This window comes from Alligator sinensis, unplaced genomic scaffold, assembly GCF_000455745.1.
Source record: "Alligator sinensis unplaced genomic scaffold, ASM45574v1 scaffold969_2, whole genome shotgun sequence".
Classification (NCBI taxonomy): Eukaryota; Metazoa; Chordata; order Crocodylia; family Alligatoridae; genus Alligator; species Alligator sinensis.
In genome coordinates this window covers 1,080,352-1,098,949 of record NW_005842481.1, presented here as the reverse complement: position 1 = coordinate 1,098,949, position 18,598 = coordinate 1,080,352, and the positions used below count along the sequence as shown (strand labels likewise).

General features: G+C 38.3%; 1 protein-coding gene across 1 annotated transcript in view; it reads left to right on the top strand.

Moving 5' to 3' along the window:
- Window positions 1-17,631, top strand: part of CTDP1 (CTD phosphatase subunit 1) — a gene marked incomplete at its 5' end in the record, with an annotated part of 140,099 nt that extends 122,468 nt beyond the window's left edge. The window contains one exon of the mRNA XM_025212754.1: window positions 16,606-17,631. Coding sequence (XP_025068539.1) covers window positions 16,606-16,747 — 142 coding nt within the window. The remainder of the gene's footprint in view (window positions 1-16,605) is intronic.
- Between the last annotated feature and the right edge of the window lie 967 nt (window positions 17,632-18,598).

The window sequence follows — 18,598 nt, the reverse complement described above, 5'->3', positions numbered from 1 at the left end:
GGGGGGTTGTTTTGTTTTCTAGAAAGGATCAAGCTGGAAATTTGAAATAATTTCAAAGCACAATCTGATAAGATTAACCATCTGTTTTCTGTTTCTTTTGCCTGCCTTTTCTGCTAAATTAAGTAGTTCAGTTTTTTCATGTATAACATACTGTTGTCCAGCGACATGACACATATATTGTAAGCTGCTTATAATGTAGCATTGAGTGAGAGTCATTGTCATTCCCTCCTCCCCCACCTCTGGCTTGCAGATACACGTGCTGAAGAATGCCTCCCCATGTATACCTGCAAGTCCAGAAGGGGGAACATAACTCTAACCAACATACCCTGCTGCAAACCCTTCTTTCCTGTGTAATGCAGCTTTATGCAAGCAAATGAGTCCTTTTGATTATATCAATCCTTATCATGTAGGTAGTTTAACTATGCCAGCAAAAAAAATCCTTTTAATGTATATCATTCCTTTTGATGTATATCAGTGAATGTAATGTAGTTACATTGGCAAAGTCTTTTTAGGGTTTACTAATTTGATTGAGTTGCATTTAGTAGTACAAGGTATCGGTCTCTTAGGTTACATACAGTCGAAGAGCCCAAGACTGAGTTGATTCAGTCTTTGCTGGTTAGTTTAAACTGCATAGATTGAACCAATGAGCAAGTGAGCAGACATTCACTGTTGATTCTGGGCATCCAGTCATATGCCTGCAGTGGCCCAGGCCAGAAGCTGGTGGGGGAGGGGGAGGGTGCTAGAGCATACCTCCCTGCTTGGCTGGAGAATTCCCTACAAGCATTAATCGCATGCTTTGTATTGTTCATCATACTTCATAAAGTTTAAACAAATTCCATATCTTGTACTTCTGAGGCAAGGTTATTACTTAAAAGGTTACTACTGTCAGTGAATGAGTATGCTAGGAACATCATGGTTTTTCTGTACGTTTCATATATTGGCAATTAATCCTCAAGAATACATCAAAATAATGACAAGATAATGGAAAATCCAGTAAAAATATATAATTTATGAACTTGACTAAATCCTCTAAACAGTGTGGGTGACTTAAAGAACAATCTCTAACAGCTAATTATTTAGCATACATATGCAGGTTGAGCATCTTTGGTTTACAAAGTAGCTCAAGCACAGTTATGGAAATGAGAAAAGAAATAAATTCAGTATTTACTTTATCTGAAGCTGGGAGATAAAAAGGGAAATATGATTCAGCAATTATTTCATTTTTCAGATGGTAAGGATTTAACATCATCATGTTCAAAAGATAATCTACTTTTTCCTCTGAGCAGTTACCTGTGGTTTAACAGTAAACCACATTGAGGCAACAATGCCCTCTGACATAAGTGAAGCTCTCAAAAGCATTGCTTTCATTCTCCTTGTCTACATTGCTCATGATATATTGAGATATATGTTACTTTGAATGTATTTGCCTAGCTCTTTCAAATTACCTTTGCATTTTGAAAGTGTTCCTACTATTATCTTAAGGTTACAAAAGTTGTAATTAAAGTTTGCCAAAACACAGAAGAGTCAAAGCAGCCAGAGATATGATTTTGAGGCTCCAGTCAAAAATAGTTTGTAGAGCAATACGGGGCAGAATGCTTTGGTTTTTTTTCTGTCAACTGAGAAATTAATCAACTTTTCATTCTCTGGGTAGCTACAAAGTAGGAGTGTTCCAGATTTAAGATTTGTTTCCCCTAAAGTTCAGCTTTTCAATGAAGGAGCAGAACATCTTTAAGTCCTGTGAGGGTCCTTAATGCAGGTCATATATTTTATACTCAAAGAGATACTCAACAAGTAAATCACAATTTGGAAAATGATTTAAATCAGTGCAAACTTTATTCTTTCTCATTTGAATCAATGTATGTGTGATACAGTTAAATTTTACCTGTGGTACATGAGAGTGGCAATGAAGAGAAAAATATTTTGACAACACTACTGCTGAAGAAAATGAAAGGAAAAGACGCAATTCAAATAGTATGTAGTTAAGATAGTAATGATGGTGAAGCTAGATTCTTTAACAAATGAAGTACCAGTGATGATTGATTACAAGGTTTCATTACTCATTATTATTAACAGACAACTCTAATCTTCCAGAGTGCCACAGTTAAGAGAAATAATAGTAAACCTATTAACCTTATTGAAATCCAGAGGCCTTTCATTATTGTCTGTTTTAAAGCCTGTTTGATGAACATGATACAGTTCTGCAGACTAGAGTGGGAGGGTTGAGCATAAGTAAATTTGCAATCTTCTGAAAATCATATTTCTGGAATAAACAAAAAGGAAATAGGGAACTGTGGTAAGCTTTCAGAAGAAGTATGATTTCATCTTCCTGACTGACAGATTGGTCAGCATTATTCTGTTGATTCATGTTTCATGCGGAATAACATAAACTTGAGAGGTCATTATTAAACAAGTTAATCCTGTTTCTCAGAATGCAAAGGGAGAGAGATTCAAGTTAACTCAGCTAGCAAGGACACTTAATATTCAGTCTTTGTTAGAGTGAAAAACAAGACAGCCTGCGAGTCCAGGAACAGTACTTGGAAAGATGTGATAGTGCTTGCTGTGCTTGTCTGGATGTAAACCTTCAAAAATACTTTTAAATTATAGAAGTGGCATAGGAATATTGGAAACCAAAGATGTTTGTCCACAGCAGTGAATGTATATCTGGATGGAATTTGGAAACCTGTAATAATTTTGTTTATAGCAGACTACCTTTCTTCTTGGAAGTTACAAAGGGAGAGGCGAAAGGGAAGAGATTAGACATCAAGCTGAAAAGCACTACCAACCTACAAAATATTTTCCATTTCCAAATACACAGAATCTCTTCCCCATTATGCAGCTTTTTATGAAATCCACAAAATAGTTATGTAGCTAATTTTAGTGGACGCCACTTTAGTTCTTCAAATGTATTTCAAGCTAAATTACTTATCCAGCTATTGCCATACCTAATTAATTTTCTCTTTCAATTTTCCCAACACCTAGACAATAGGAGCAAAAACCTCTGAGAGACTGATATTAAGATTTTAGTCCTACAGTGCTTTGCAGCTCTGGACCTTAACACTGTAGACCAGTGATTCTCATCCAAGGTGCTATGGGTGCCTCACAGGAAACACATGATTCATAAAATAAACCCTGACATTTCAAATAGAAATCCTTAGTGTCAGAAACCTTGTTGTGGTCTTCCTGAATTTTTTGCAACAGAAGAATTGCCCTATTATTTTCCTGTAGTCAAAAAATGAGTGAAACTAAGAGCTAGCATTTTAAGGGGTGTCTTAAGCCTGAAAATGTTGAGAATCACTGATATAGACTATACTCTTTTATGCTTTCTTAGAGAAACTTTCTAACCGACACAATACTTGCAGTGCAGTTTTAGTGGGATCATTAAGTTGCAGACAGAAGTGCAGCTCCCTGCTGTAACTCATAGTGCTTCCTGCAAAGTGCTATGAGTTACAGTAATCCCCTGGACCCAACAGACATTCGCTGTTGGGAACTCATGGGAACTCCAGTCCATGTGCCTCACCCTCCAGCTCTGGCTGAAAAAAATTCAGGCTGAACTCCCTCAACTCTCTTCCCTCCATGTTATTCTTAAGACAGCACTAGGAGCAGGGCTCAGTTGCATCAGCCCAGCTCCCAGCACATGCAGGTAGACATTAATGAAGGCGCTTCATTTCAGAGCATCTTCATCTGAACCCTCATGCAATGAGGATTCAGATTGTAGTGGGATCAGGCCCTTTTCAAGCACTGTGCAGCCATGCACTTGTGTTTGGTCAGGGCTGTAGAGCACTTTCACGGACAAAATCTGTCACTTCTGTCTGTGCCTTTAGGCTCCATTTACCTCTTTCCGTATGATCTCTGGGAAAAGGTCATTCTTTTTGTTTCACTACTCCACTGTCTTCAAGTATTCTTTCAAAATTTAAATTTGGTCATTATACCTTTCTTATACCACATTTATAATTTTTAAATTGTTGTAAGTTACTTTTTAAAGCTTCACGTTGCTTTTGAAACTCCAGCTCATAGACAATTAGAAATAAGCATGGAATGTTATTCTTTTCATTGTCTCTGACAACTGAAAAATGCTTCATGCAGGGCAAATAAATCTGAATGCTGACATTGCTACACTAAAATTGTAAGCTAAAGGTATGGGATAAGACCATCTGAAATGAGTTAAGGCAGAGAATGTCAGTTGTAGGCTTTAAAGGAAAAATTGGCAGACTAGTTGCCATGCATTTTTGTCTGAACATTAGCTTGTGCCACCAAGGGACATCCATTCAAAAAGAACAGCTTGGGAGGAATGGGTGTGTGTACAGATAAGGTGAATAGATCTTTGTATGTGCTTATATAAAGTAGGATAAAAAAGATTAAATGTCTAAATGTATCCCAGATTTTTCTATTATGAAAATATCAGATGAGCAGTGTGGAGCTCTGGGTACTGAAAAGGATTTCTTTTTTTTGTTGATGTCCTACAAAATATTTTGAGTGATTGTGTTGTGGTCTAAATTTGTTATTTTTGCATTTTCCTTTAAAGGAACATTTTCAACTTTAAAAATGTTGTAAACGTATATAAACATGTTAATTGTTAGTAGCATGGATTTTTGCAAAAAGTAAATAAAGGGCAAATAATAGGAACTGGTCAGTTTAGAGATGTAAATTACTTGATACTGCTTGGTTTACTTATTGCTGTTCTATGTTAGAAAATGAAAGACAATAGTCTTGTAGTGTTCAGTTTTCAGACAGGTGGATATCTAATTATTTAGGAATGACCATTTTCACTGTGTTTATTCTGCAGTATGGGAACACTTTTATTGATTCAGATTTCTTGACAGTTTACATTTACAAAGGGGAAAATTTGGGTTAAATTTTGTAATATTATTGCAGCTATATGGTGCATTAATTTATGAACTTTTATATATTTTCTGGGTTTTGTGAACAACAGACTTAAACTAACTTGCTGACTTAACATGTTTTGTTCAGTTTAGTTATGTTAGAATTTGTATTAGAAAACCCATAATGCTGTTATTAAAATAATATGTTATAAAGCTTTCAATAGAAACATTTTTTTAATGTTAGAGCAGGCTACAGTTCCTACAAAGTTTTAAGCCAGCTATCCTGGATGAATTCATTTAAGCACAACTACAAGAAAAATAATTTGATCATTTTGCTGTTTAAAATAGATACATGCGCTCTGTCAATTAGAATTAAAGTGTTTCTGACAAATTAGCCTTTATCTAAAGTATGTTAAAACATGCAAAACAGAGAGACTTAATAGCATAGATCTAACTCTAGGATTAGTTTCAGGATGCTGGTAGTCTACAATAAGTATTCTTTGTATGTCATTCTGTAGTCCTGCGGGAATTGCTGGTTAAGCTTATAAGACAAAAAATGTGAAAAATATGGTGGGCTTTTTTCCTTTATTGAAAGTTACCATGTCTGTGTTAGTATTAGAATAGATAATCACCAAACATTTTAGTAAGCGTATATGAAAGGCATTGCCAATTATCTCATGTCAAGGAAATGTAACTGAGAACTCTAGCAGACCTACTTGAAAGCCTATTTTCTTGCCTGTCTTACGAAAATTGTTGATACTAATGGCATTTGCAGTCAACAACCATTTCATCCTCCCTCTTTAACCCAGTTAGCCAAGTGTCTTGCCATGGGGAACTTGTAATGAGATGTGAGATAATATTTTCTTAGTTCATCAGTTGCAATCCATGCTAGTTCAGTAGTGATTTAATGCCAATATTGTGGTGTCTGGCCTATCCAAATGAGTTTTGGTTATCTCTCAATTTCCTACTGAACTGGTGTCACATCACAAACCTTACTATCATTATTCACTCTTTTGTGGACAAATTTACTAAAAGAACCTAGAGACAGAAGCATTCCTTCCAAATCAGAGTTCAGGAGCATGACTAGGGTAGTATGAGGAATGTGGCACTCCTGTTCCTGGGTTTTAAGTGTCTGATGGGTGGATGCATTGGGAAGAAGGATCAGTCACCAATATCAGTCCCTTGTTTTTCAGAGACATTAAGGAGCAAATCTTTTACTCTGCTCTGTGAATATGAGCCATCTGGAAACCCCTGACTAACGTACCAGAGAGCCTTACACTAGTCGAGCTGATCTTCAGATTGGTAGAGTAAAACAACAGAATAGATTCATAACACCCCTATGATCCAGGCCTTTGTAATTGATCGAGGGTAACAAGCTCATGAAAATAAATTTAACTACAAGGCTGTGAATGTCCTGCACTTTCAAGATCTCTTGCATGATGCTACAGTTCTGGGATTACAGTAATTCCTATGGAGCTGCCACAGACAACCGTTCTTTTGGAGGGTTTGCGGCTGTACAATTCTCTCTCCATTTCCTGATGGTCCATCTGTCCTGGAGGAGGACAGTTGCAGATCAGTTGCCAACTCCTTTTCAGATCCGTTAAGCACTTCTATTGTGCAGGCTGGTACAGTTTATTAAACCATCTCTATGGTGAATTCTGTTAAACTGCCTTGAAAACAACAAAGGCTTTGGATATGTTGGGCCTACTTGGGATTTCCCTACTTGAACAGGATTAAGTTATCCATAGCCACTACACAGCTCCTAGTTACTTTCCACAGCTGCAAAATTAAGCTGAACAACACAGCTTCCATTTTAGAGTAAGACTATGATTTTTTTATGTTAATGCTTACATTAGTACAATCCAAGTAACTTTATTGTTTTAAACAAGAAAATAAACTGAGTGAAAGTCTGCGATTGGCTTCTGGAAGACAGTAATTGAATCTCTCCATTGAATTTTCAGTAATAGTCTAGCAAGTGTCCTGCTGAGTAGGCCTGTGGAAAGCGGCTAGTATTCACTTTGAATTAGGCCAGTTCGGGGGACAGTGATTCGATTCGGTAATTCCACAAGCCCCAATTCCTGCCCGCCCCCTCACCCCCCCCCCCCCCCATGTCTGCCCTGCCCAGCCCCAGCATCCCAGCACTTAAAAAAAAAAAAAAAAAAAATTTAAAAGGCCCACACTCACCGGCTCCTGCCAGGTGGGGGAAGAAGGCGATACCTGCTGCTGCACGCTGCATGGGGGGGGCTCTGCCACAAGAACCCAGAGGCCCCAACAGCTGCTGCAGTAGCTGGTGAGTGTGGGGCTTTCTTTTTTTAAAAAAAAAAAAGAACTGGGACACTGGGGCTAGGCGGGGCAGCCATTGACAGGGCTGAGAGAGCAGGCATGGGTCAGGGGGCACTCAGGGGGGCTGGGAGAGCAGGCAGGGGATGAGGCCTGGCAGGGGGCCCCCCATGGTCCCTCCCCCACCCCACCCCTTCCTCCAGCCTCCCGGCCCCGCTCCCTACTTACTGACACGGAGTCTGGGTCCAGCTCCCTACGGCAGCGAGCAGGGACTGCCCAAATCTCTCCAAAGCTCTCCGAATCTTTTCCAAATCAATTCAGAGAGCTTCAAATCAATTCAGACCTTTTTATTGGTCTCCTGATTCAGTTTGGATTCAGAGATTCAGCCGCTGAATCAGACAGAATTGAATCAGTGCCCAAAGCTTCACACAGCCCTATTGCTCAGTTTGAAAGGGGGAGAGGTTAAGCTTGAGAATGGTAAAGGGTATGTTGGTAAGGGAGCAGTCAAGGATTCTGACTGTCAGGTGGAACCAAAAACTGTTCTGATTTCAGATGCAGAAGATGCATGCTGGTTACTATGGAAAGCTAAATCCATTTAATCTATCGACTTCTTCTGTGTTATTTGCACGGGCAGCAGCCTTATAAAAAATTAAAGCAACATATAAATAATATCTAAGCAGTTTTAGACGTTACTGGAAAACAGGTCAGTTTATGCAGATTTAGAAGTTAACTGTTCATTAAACTGTCATTTTCCTGTTGATAGCTAAAGTTTACTTTTAAGGGAAACTTCTGTGAATAATTCTGTGTTAGATAAATATTTTGCTGAAGATAATTTTTTTAAAGCAAGTACTCAAAAGAGTGGGTGAAAGTACTTGTTGCTCCTTCTTTACTTAACTGACACTTCACTTAATAATAACAGAGCCTGTCTCAGTAGGAAGTTATTTTGATGCAAAGCAGATCTGACAGAATCTGCTTTTCAATCAGTGGAAAGTATAATAAATAAATATTTCCAACTTCATCTATTTTCTGCAAACAGCAACTATAAATAAAAGCACTACAATAATAGTATTATTATTATTAACAAGTACTCGATTTTTTTTCCCCGTTATTTCCATTGCCTTCTGTTGCTGAAAATGATTCTTTAAATCTATGTAGCAATAATAAAAATGGTGAGGTTGGGGTTTCTTGTTCCACTGTTAAGTATGTTCTAGATTGTATTTCATTTACACTTTTAAATCATTTTAAAGGATTTAAATCTGATTGAACCTTGTTATTATTTGTTTAACTCACTAATCTCCCTCCAAACACACACTCTCATCTCGCTCTCTCTCGTCTCCCCTGCCCTTTCTCCCCTACACACTGTCACTCTCACATATGCTTTGTGTTCCCTTGTTTTTCATTCTTAGCAAATGTGTAATGCAGTACACAGATACTAAATGTGGTCCATGCAGAACTGAAAGCCAGTATCTATAGGCTGCATCCCATCACCTTGTATAATCTTTGACAAATGGATTCTTGGTTTTTAAATTATCTTAATAATCTATGGTCCCTTGTCAGCAGAGTCAGTATACTTATATTTATCCTAGAGGTTATTACTTTAGAACAAAAAAGTATCTAGTAATCATAATTCAAGGTTTGGTCACCAAAACAAGTTACCAAGAGGTAAGCTAAGGGTATAAACATACAGTACATCAGGTGTTCTAAGGCAGTGTTTCTCAACCAGTAGTACACATACCTCTGGGGGTACGTGAGACCCAGGCAGGGGGTATGTGGGTGCTGCAATTTGAGTTCGGCGCCTCCACCCCCCGGCTGGTTGGAGGCATCTTTGTCTGCCTGGGCCAGAACTTCCAGCCACCGCCCCTCCTGTCGTGTCCAGTGCGCCAGGGCTTTCACTCCCCAGTGTCAGTGTGCCGGGGGATGGGGAGGGAGGCCCCGCGCAGGCTGCTTTGCCCCGGGCCATGGTCCACAAGGAAAAAGTGGAAGTCAGCTCGTAGCGGCGAAACTGGAAGTGCCACAGTGGGACTTCCGGTTTTACTTTTGCTGCATCAATCAGCAGGAGGTATGTAAGGTGCCAAAGTTTGAGAACCACTACTCTAAGGTAATGATATATGTGTTCCTATCCATGGCAAATCTAGTTGGTTAATGCAAGTGAAATATGCCCATATTCTCCTTTTGCAAGGAGGGAGACTTGGTCAGTATGCATATCTCCCTCAAACATCAGCAGTTTAGGACCCTGGCTAGGCCTAAATTGTTTACCATTGGAATCAGCCATTTTTATCAGTTACAGAAGGTTTTTTAGGAGGAGAACTGAATGCCCATGTGTAGCTAAAAGAAAAGAGCAGGATTGACTTCTAGAAGGAAGCCAGTTCCAATGTACCCTTCTTGCTGGTATAAAGTCCGTTTCTGCCTTTCTTATGCCTATATTAAGAGACTTGCTCTGCTTCATGCTTAGCATGATGCCATATCTCATTTGGAAAGGCAACCAGAAACAACACTTTGACCATGGAAGGGTACACTTTCCAGCATGGAGCCCCAGCGTGGCTCTGTAGAGAAGCGGTGACCATAGGCACAAATACGATTATCAGAGAACTGTGAGGTTAACTGACCATTTGGAACTTGGTGGCCCTGAGGGAAACTGGAATAGCTCATTGAAGATGTATGATGGAAGCAGTAGAGACGACAAATTTACCATGTTTCTCTCTCTCCTTTTAAAATTCAAATGAATATATTGCTTTTTCATAGGTTAGACTTTCCCAGACACTAACAAGACATGTTTACTTCCAGATGCGTTACTTTTAATATAGTTTAGTTATTGATAATTGTTTTAAATATCCATTTTAATGTCTTGGACATCTGCAAAGTTCCTTTGAAGTTTTCTCATTTCTAGTGCAGAAAGAAGAGAATTGTTTTCTTGAGTTGATACCACAAATTACTTTCTTAACTTGAGAATTACAGCTTCAGATGCTTAGATGCAAAATGGAGCATAAGAAAGCAAGTTATTGTGTGAAACCACAAACTGGGTCTACAGTTATGAGTGATTGTTACATAAGATAAGCATTCAAGATGAAGATGAATCAAATATGAACTGTGTGTTTTCGTGGTGTGGGGCAGTCTTTTGAGTTCAAATTAAGTCCAGTCTTGTGGACTACATATTAACTTACAATGTGGGAAAATATTTGCATATGCTTAAGTTATTTATTAACAGTAAAATTAAGTTACCTACATAAAGCTGATATACTTTCTTTGTCAAAATGTGATTAAGCAGGAACCCTATTGGTGGTTTAAAGCATATTAGATTATAGCACAGAAACTGGAAATAAGGTGTGACCACAAAATTATGAAGAAAATATACTTTTAAATTGCTTGTTATGCTAATAGATTGTTCTCTCTTGGGAATATTCTTCTTATCTCTAAGGGATGGTAAATGATTTGAATGTTGTTACCTCTGTCCTCTAAATTTGCAAGTATAAAATGCAGCATTAATTTACTGATGTTCTCCGTCTCTTTCCTCTACCCAAGCTAGCTCTTTGTTTAATTTCCTGATGCTAATTTAAATGTTTTTCAATAGGTGTGAAGCTGAAGTTTACAGTGTACAAATTCTGAAAGATATTTGTATCTTAATGAAAACAATGCACATTCTTAAAAGGAAGTTTTCCTACGTTGTAGCAGAAGATTGATATAGGGCCTGGTTTAAATTGCAATTACTGAAACTGTTACATGTGGATTGTCAAATGTAATACATCATTTAAACCAGGGGTGTCAAAAACACAGTCCATGGGCTGGGTCTGGTCCATGGAACCCTGTGAGTAGGGTCTGGTTTAAATAGTGATTTCTCATTTTTCATGAAAATCACAAAATTAAGTTATTTTTCACAAAAAATGTGATTTGCGACAAAATGCCATGGTATGGCTGCTTGCTGGGGAGTTCCCCAAGCAGACAAATTGTGAAATTTCATTGCAAAAAAAAATAGCTGCTGCAGGTTGTGCAACGCATTCCCCAGCCAGCAGCAAAAGCCTAGCAGCCCAGGGGCGGGGTCCAGGGGGTTGCAAAAGGAACAAGGGAAGGAAAGAGTTTGGGGATGGGTAGTGGAGGGGCTGTTTGCTACTCCAGATGGGAAAACTGGGGGCACAGGGGGCTGGGGCTGTCTGGCCTCCCCCTACCCCCAGCACCCCAGTTTTCCTGCCTAGAGGAGCAAATAGCCCTACCTGGTGCAAGGGCAGCCTGCCAAGGCAGCCCCCAGGCACTCCCAATCCCCCTGCACCCCAGTTTTCACACCCAGAGGAGCAAACAGCTCCTTCCCTACCCATCCCCAAGCCCTTTTCTCCCTCTTTCCGTTTTGCAACCCCTTTCCCCCTACCTCTCCTGAGCTGCTGGATGGGGGTATGGTCTTTTCAGCAGTGATTAGAGGCCTTGGGAGTAAGGCCTCTGCTGCTGCAATTAAACCTGGCCCTAAACCTGCACCCCTCAGTCAGCCAGGCAGCATGTGGGGGGGACGACACCGTGATCTGGCCATGAAAATGGCAGCCCCCATCACGATCCAGTCACAATATTAGTGAACTGGGCCTGCAATATAATCATGTTGTATACTGATAGTTAGCTGTGGTTGTCTTTTCCCCTCTCCCCACCAGTGAGTGAGGAGGTTTTCAAATCTTGGTTAGTGGAGCTGTCATTCTGTGCTTTTCATCAGAATAATTATAGGCAGAATATATAGCATTTAATCTTCCAGATTTCCAGCAAAACAATTCAGTGCAGCTGAGAGGGAGGAAGAAGTATGTCAGCAGTGTCCCTTAAAGTTGAATGAAAAGTCATTTGTAGCATAGAACAGTGTTCTCTAATTAATTATAGAGTATTATGGATCCATCTATTATGAGGGTTATACATAGGGACCTACCTAACCACTGGCAATAGAAAGAAATTTTCAGGTTTGGTCATAGCCCAAAGAGCCAATTTTGCAGTCATTTTGCAGTGACCCCACCCCTCCGGGCTGATTGTTAGAGAGGCCCCCGAGGGAGGAAGGACAAGGGGAAAACCATCATCTTGATTGCTGGCTGCCCTTCGTGCCTCCCCCTTCCAGGCAGGTTGCAAGGCTGGGTCACAGTGGCATCAAGGACTGCTGGCTCCCACTGAGGAGCCAGTATTTATTTTTATTAAGGTTTGTTTTTTTGGTTGATTTCCTGGGGAATTGTGACCAATGCCATTTTTTGTGGTTTCCATAAAAATCACGAAAACATGATTTAAGTAGATCCCTAGTTATACATCTGCATTATTTTAGAATTGAGATTAAGATCCTTCCTCATTGAAACTTAGTCAGTAGATGATTGCTGTCTTTAAATTAGAAGTCTAAGATATTCTCATGTGTGGTCATTTCCCCACTTTTTTGGATCAATTGATCATATGACAGATGAATACTTGCCTACCTTTAGAAAAATGTAACTGGCATTGAGGTGCCTGTTCTCCACAAATGCTTCTTCCCCAGGATCCCTACTGTTGGTTCAGGTGCATTCCAAACCCTGGCATTATGTGCTGGTTCTAAAAGCTTTTTTGTCTTGCTAGCTCCTTTACTGCAGCATTTGCAAATCTCAAGGGTAGGATACATATACAGTGATTGCTTTTTAAATGTTTCTTATTTTATTTTTCTAAAAGGTAAGCTATTACCACTTTCGGCTGGCATTCCCTATACTTATAATTGTAAATACTGCTGTACTTGCTATTATTTTAAGCACTGCTAAGAAAGTACACAAGCTTTTTATTTAAATGCTAACTACTGTGCTGCCTTCGCCCTCCATATCTTTTTCCTTGTAATAGCTTTCTTTATTTAGATTTCTTTAGTTTCCATTTTTTTCCCCTCAACTTTTTATAGTTGTGTATTTTATGGGATTTTTCTGGTATATTTCAGTTTTAGAATTAAAAGATTATTGGTGTGATTTACCTTTCTATATGAGTGCTAAAAAGAATACCTAATTCTATAAGTCATTTTGCCCAACTAATGGGTATTACTAATGGGGAATGGACAGCTCTGCCTTCAAAGGCTGAAATCGGCATGAAGTGGGCAAGTAAAACTCTAATTGCCCATGTTTGCAGTTTTTAATGGAAATGTTCAAAGATTTCTAATGGGCATTTTTAGCTAGAGTGCTTCCTCATTTGGGTTGGGGCTAATGTATTAATGATCTCTATATACTATATGTTTGAGAAATCCCTTTCAATTTAATGTTAGGCTGCATTTAGTATATTGAATCTCCTTTCCCTCCCACCCACACCTGAGGTTACATACAAGAGCAAAACATTCAGGCCAGTACCTAGCAAAGCTTTGTTGCCTTGTTCCATTTCATCGTATTTGTAGTTTAGACCCCAAAGACCCCAGCAAGCACCTGAGCTCTTCAGCATGACTCCCTGTTTCACTACCAGCAATGGAAAGCAGATTTTTCACTTCTTAGTCAGGTAACAGGTGTTGTGTCTGCAGCAGTACTGCTAGTGGAGGGCTTTTGGTCTCATCAGGAAAAAAAAAAAAAACGGCGTGCTTCAAAGGTCACCAAACTACTCTCAGGTAAAAGCCCCGTCAAATCAAAATATCTGGTCTTTACAGGACTTAAGGCTTCTTTGCCCAAGGGAAAGCTGCAGTAAGAGCAGCTGTAGTATAAAATCCCCCTCATAAATAAGAATGAGTAGTTAATTTGAAATACAGATGAGTGGTTTAATTGATCTGGATCTCTGTTAGGCCTACATGTACAAAACGATTGCACCATAGTCTCTGTTATCAGGGTATGGTGGCAGAGCAATGAATTGTCTTGCTGTGGATTCAGAGATGTTAGTGAGGCCTTTCTGGACTTTCACCAAAGGCCACCCCAGTCCACCCACCTACAACCCAGCTGGTCTTTTGGGTTTAGGACTCAAAGGCAGCCAAGGATGATACAAGCTACATTGTTCCATTGTGTGCTACTGGCTGCAGAAATTGGTGTGTTTTTAACCACACAAACCTGATTAGCTGCATAAGTTCAATTGAACCTTTTCTAGGATTAGTATGTTTTTGAAATGTACAGTTAAAATTATTTTCCAATGCCCTTTTACCGAAAAGTAAAATATTAAACATCCTAGTACTATCTGAGAAGCAAGGATATTCTTGGGTGATACCTTTTTTTTTCAGACCAGCTGCATAGCTAAGAAAGATAAGCTTAGACAAGCTTTTGGTACAAGGTACCCTTCTGCAAGAAATGGCAAAGCAGATTTTTCTTTAAGCAGGCTTATAGGAAGGATATACCTATGATCTCTCCAAACTATACAGTTGGCCTAATAAAATAGCACCCCCCACAAATCCTTGCCTCTTGCACGTTTCCTGGACTGTCTCAGCTACAGCATCAATCCAACACTACCTGGGACTGTTCACCATTTCAAATATTGCATACACATGCCAATAAAACCTTGGAGAGCTTTCATACCCATGAACGTGATTCTTTTAGGAGTGGATGATGCACTTCACCTTCCTGAAAATTCTCTAGAGAGACTCAGAAGTTTGATGTGCAGACCAGCAGTACTAATCCAAACAGACAGTGACCTCTGCACATAACAGGAAGAAAAGGGTCAGCCTGCTGGGAAGCATGCAAGTTTATAAGTTAGTCAATTGTCAATGAGTCCTCTCTGACATAATGCCTCGCTAGAAAGTCCAACAGCAAATGGGTAGATCTGATTATCAACCCCTAAACAAAAAATTGGCAACATTTATTTTCATGCAGAGGCCTCAGACTAGATATCTCCCCCACAAGAGAGAGCTGCTTGTACACAAAGTTAGGGAAAGGAAAATCCCACTGGAGCAGTGTACATGTTCATCCTTTGGACAGAGGGATAGTAGTTTGGAGAGTTTGGACATGCCTACCTTCCAGGGACTCTGTTAAAGAAAGAAATTTGCAAGATTTTGGATCGAAGTTATTTATTAAAGACTGTCAGAATTTTTCCTCTGAGATATATACCAATATCAACCATAGCATTTCAGAGCTAGTATATGTCTTGCCATCCCAGCTGTGTATCTTCACCCTCTGAAAAGTACAGTTCCTCCCACAAACAAGGAAAATTAAAAATTATAGTGGGTTTTCTTTTTGCGTGTTTACTACTGTTCCCGAAGGAATGCTTGAACTGTCATATTAATAGACCGTCACCTTGTCTGTTTAAGGATATTTTCTTTTTATTTAGTAACTGAGGATTTATAAATAGTCTATCAGTCATTAGTTATTTTTCTAGTGTGTGGCTGTTTTTTCTCTTTAAAAGTATTTGCTGTCTTTAAGCAGTCATCCTGTAGCTTCTTGCATACAGCATACCCTATAGTAAATACACACCTTGTTTTGACAGGCAGAATGAAGGGGAAGAAAAAGGTTTTGCCAGAGTTATAGCTACATGGAGCAGAGACATAGCCTAATTTTCAACTTACTTGCCCTCCCTTTTTCTGCTTAACTAAAGCAGAAGCCCTGTCTGCTGCTGTAGACTGGTTTCCATGGATGAACATATGATTTGGAAAATTACTAAAAAGTCTCCAGGGCTTTGAAACAGGAAGGGAGAGACCAGGAGCAACTAGCGGACAGCAAAAGCTTAGCTTAATTAGTGAAACATAAAGACAGTTAAAAAAGAGTTCGTTATTAAGTGGCAGAAATCTTTCTCTGCAAGATTTCTGTGGCCTTTCTTTAAGTGGTAGCTGAATAGAAACAGGAAAAACATGCTTGTTTTCACTTGTAGATCAGATGTGAAACCACAAAAGCAGGTATGTAATCCTGCTTTAGAAATTTGAAAGGAGAGGTTAATAAGTCCATCCCATCTGGCTCCATATCTAAATACAATTCATATTGGAAGGGTACAGGAATACTGTCAGGTATGGCAAAACTTTTAGGTTTATCACTGTTGCTCATTTTTTTTATCATCTCCCCACTCTTTTGACAGTTCAAATATCATTCTTGTTTGTTGCCATTTTATTTATACCTGCTGCTCTGTTTCCTAGTGAGGAACAAACTAATATAATTCCATTCTACTTATTTTTTCTTCCTTATTAATATATTGCAGATTTTAATTTTCCTCATCAGTTCAAATGTAATTGCTATAAAAAGGAGATATTTAGATGTTGCAAAAATTAATATTAAGACAGAACTTGCCCTGAAAAGTTGCCTTTATACTATTTTATTAGTAGCATTCAGCTGATGGATTTGTTTCCAGCTAAAGAGGAAAAGAAGCTACCAGAAAAATTTCAGAGCCCTTCACACTTGTTTTTGTTTTCTTTTTCAGAAAAGTGGGAATAATAAATTAACAGTAGTGCAGACTTACAAAGCCACAGCTTGCACTGTATAATGGCGATTACAAGATTAGATATGTTAGTTCTGTTGGGAAGCAAGTGTTTTGCATCTTTTTCCAGATCTGAAAAAGCTTCAAAAAACTTAAGCTGCATTCTTTCTCTTTTTGGAAAAGAACTACCTGTGCTACTGGACAATCAGATCATATTGTTTATGTATGCTATCTCTTTCCTCACTTACAGAGGTCACAAGCGCAAGCTGGATGAAGATGCTGCTGCTAGTGAATCTAGTAAAGAGTCCAGCAATGAAGATGAGGAAGGAAGCAGTTCAGAGGCAGATGAAATGGCAGCAGCACTTGAAGCTGAATTGAATGACTTCATGTGACAGTCATCTAACAGTGGGGATTTGTCATTATGTTTTACTCTTCCTAACAGATCAGACTTCAGATGAGCCCCTTATATCAGTACTCAATGTTTTTCCAAAATATGTGTGTGTATATTTTGCTAAGCAACCCAAGAGGTGACATGTTATTTTACAGAATCAGAAAATAGATGTTTTTAAGGTGTTTTACTAAAGGAAAATATACTTTTTTAAAAAGGAAAAGTATTAAAGGGGATTTGGTGTGCTATGCCAAAGACATGAGCTCTGCAAAACCTTCACATACTGGATGATAATACAAAGGTTTGTGATTTAAACATACAACTTTTTAAAAAATACTGAAATGTGTGGTTTAGGAGTAACAGGCTTCAAAAGAAAGGAGATGGAATTGGTTAGATAATACAGTGGGAACCTAATGATGTGGTCATCCTTTTTTTTTCCACAATTAAATACTATCAAATATAAAGGATTTTTTAAATAAAGAACAATTTATATTTGTATAGGAAGAGAGAATGTGATATGCAAGCATTGTGAACTCTGCACTTGACCTTGACCTACCTGTTACTTTCTTCTAAGAGAATACATAATGATCTAATGTAATGTTTTTAAGTTACTTTGTGAACTAGTTGGGTTCTTTAGGGAGACCGTTTAGATTAACTTTGCCTCTCTGTAACCTGGAATTTTAGCACAGCATACTGTGTGATCCTGTACTGCCATAAGAAGCTTATTCACCCATCTGTGTTGTTTTTGGAAGGAATGAGTGCTACTTCATTCTAGATAGCATTTAATTTCTTTGAAAAGATATTTGATGTAAAGTTTTTGTATATTCTATTTCATATTTGACCCACAAAACAGATTTTCTTTCATTTAATAAAAATTCATTTTGTAAATCGTTTTCATTTTCATGGGTTATAAAAATAGATTAGAGTAATTCAGCTGGTTCTATCAAACACAAAACAACTCACTTCTTAAGCTTTGCCTTACTCTCTATGAAATAATTATACATATAATCAGAAACAGCAGCAAAACTTAAGTCTTTTTTTGAAGGTTTCAAATATCCTGTCTTACAGTGTGCCTCACCTTGTAATATTAGTCAAGCAGGCAAATACAGAGCAATTACAAAACAACTTGACCAAAAGACTTGACTTGGGTCAAGTCTAAAAATGAGCGTTTTATATTATTCTTTTCTTTAAAAAATGCAATATTATTTTAAAATGCAATGTTATTTTTGCTAAGATTCATGAAGAATATAGAAAATAAGTTGTATCCAAGGTGCAGATAATATAATGCATAGTAGAATACATACATTCAAATTTATTTGAAGAAGCCAAGTGCATTAAGTAGCATCTAAGAAGAGAGGAAATAATTTTAGTTATGTTTTTTTCTGATTTTTTTGGACTAGGGAAAAAATACATTTTTGCAATGCAAAATCTTATGTTGATTAGGTATATGCAAGGCACTGCAGCCAAATGATAAGAACTATGTTAAAATGAAATAACACTTGGATTCTACTATTTGCTTTCAGGTATCTAATTGTTGGATTTCAGACTGAATACATTGATATTCATCAGCCTAGTAACCCAGACAAAAACTGCCTGCTACCATATGTCAGCGATGAACTTTTAGCAGCTGTGTCAGGTTTAGTTGTTTAACCTCTTAAAGAGTATGTACTGAACTGAAAAATTTGCACCTTGTGATGGGAGTTGTACCAGTTGTTATCCACGTAGTATTATTTTAGCATCAGCTCCAGAACAGATTGCCTGTTCAGTTTCCTTTATTTAAAAATTGAGCATTACTGACATTGCTCAAGAGTTTGCTGTATTGTGTTTGCTCTAATACAGGACTGACATCTCCATT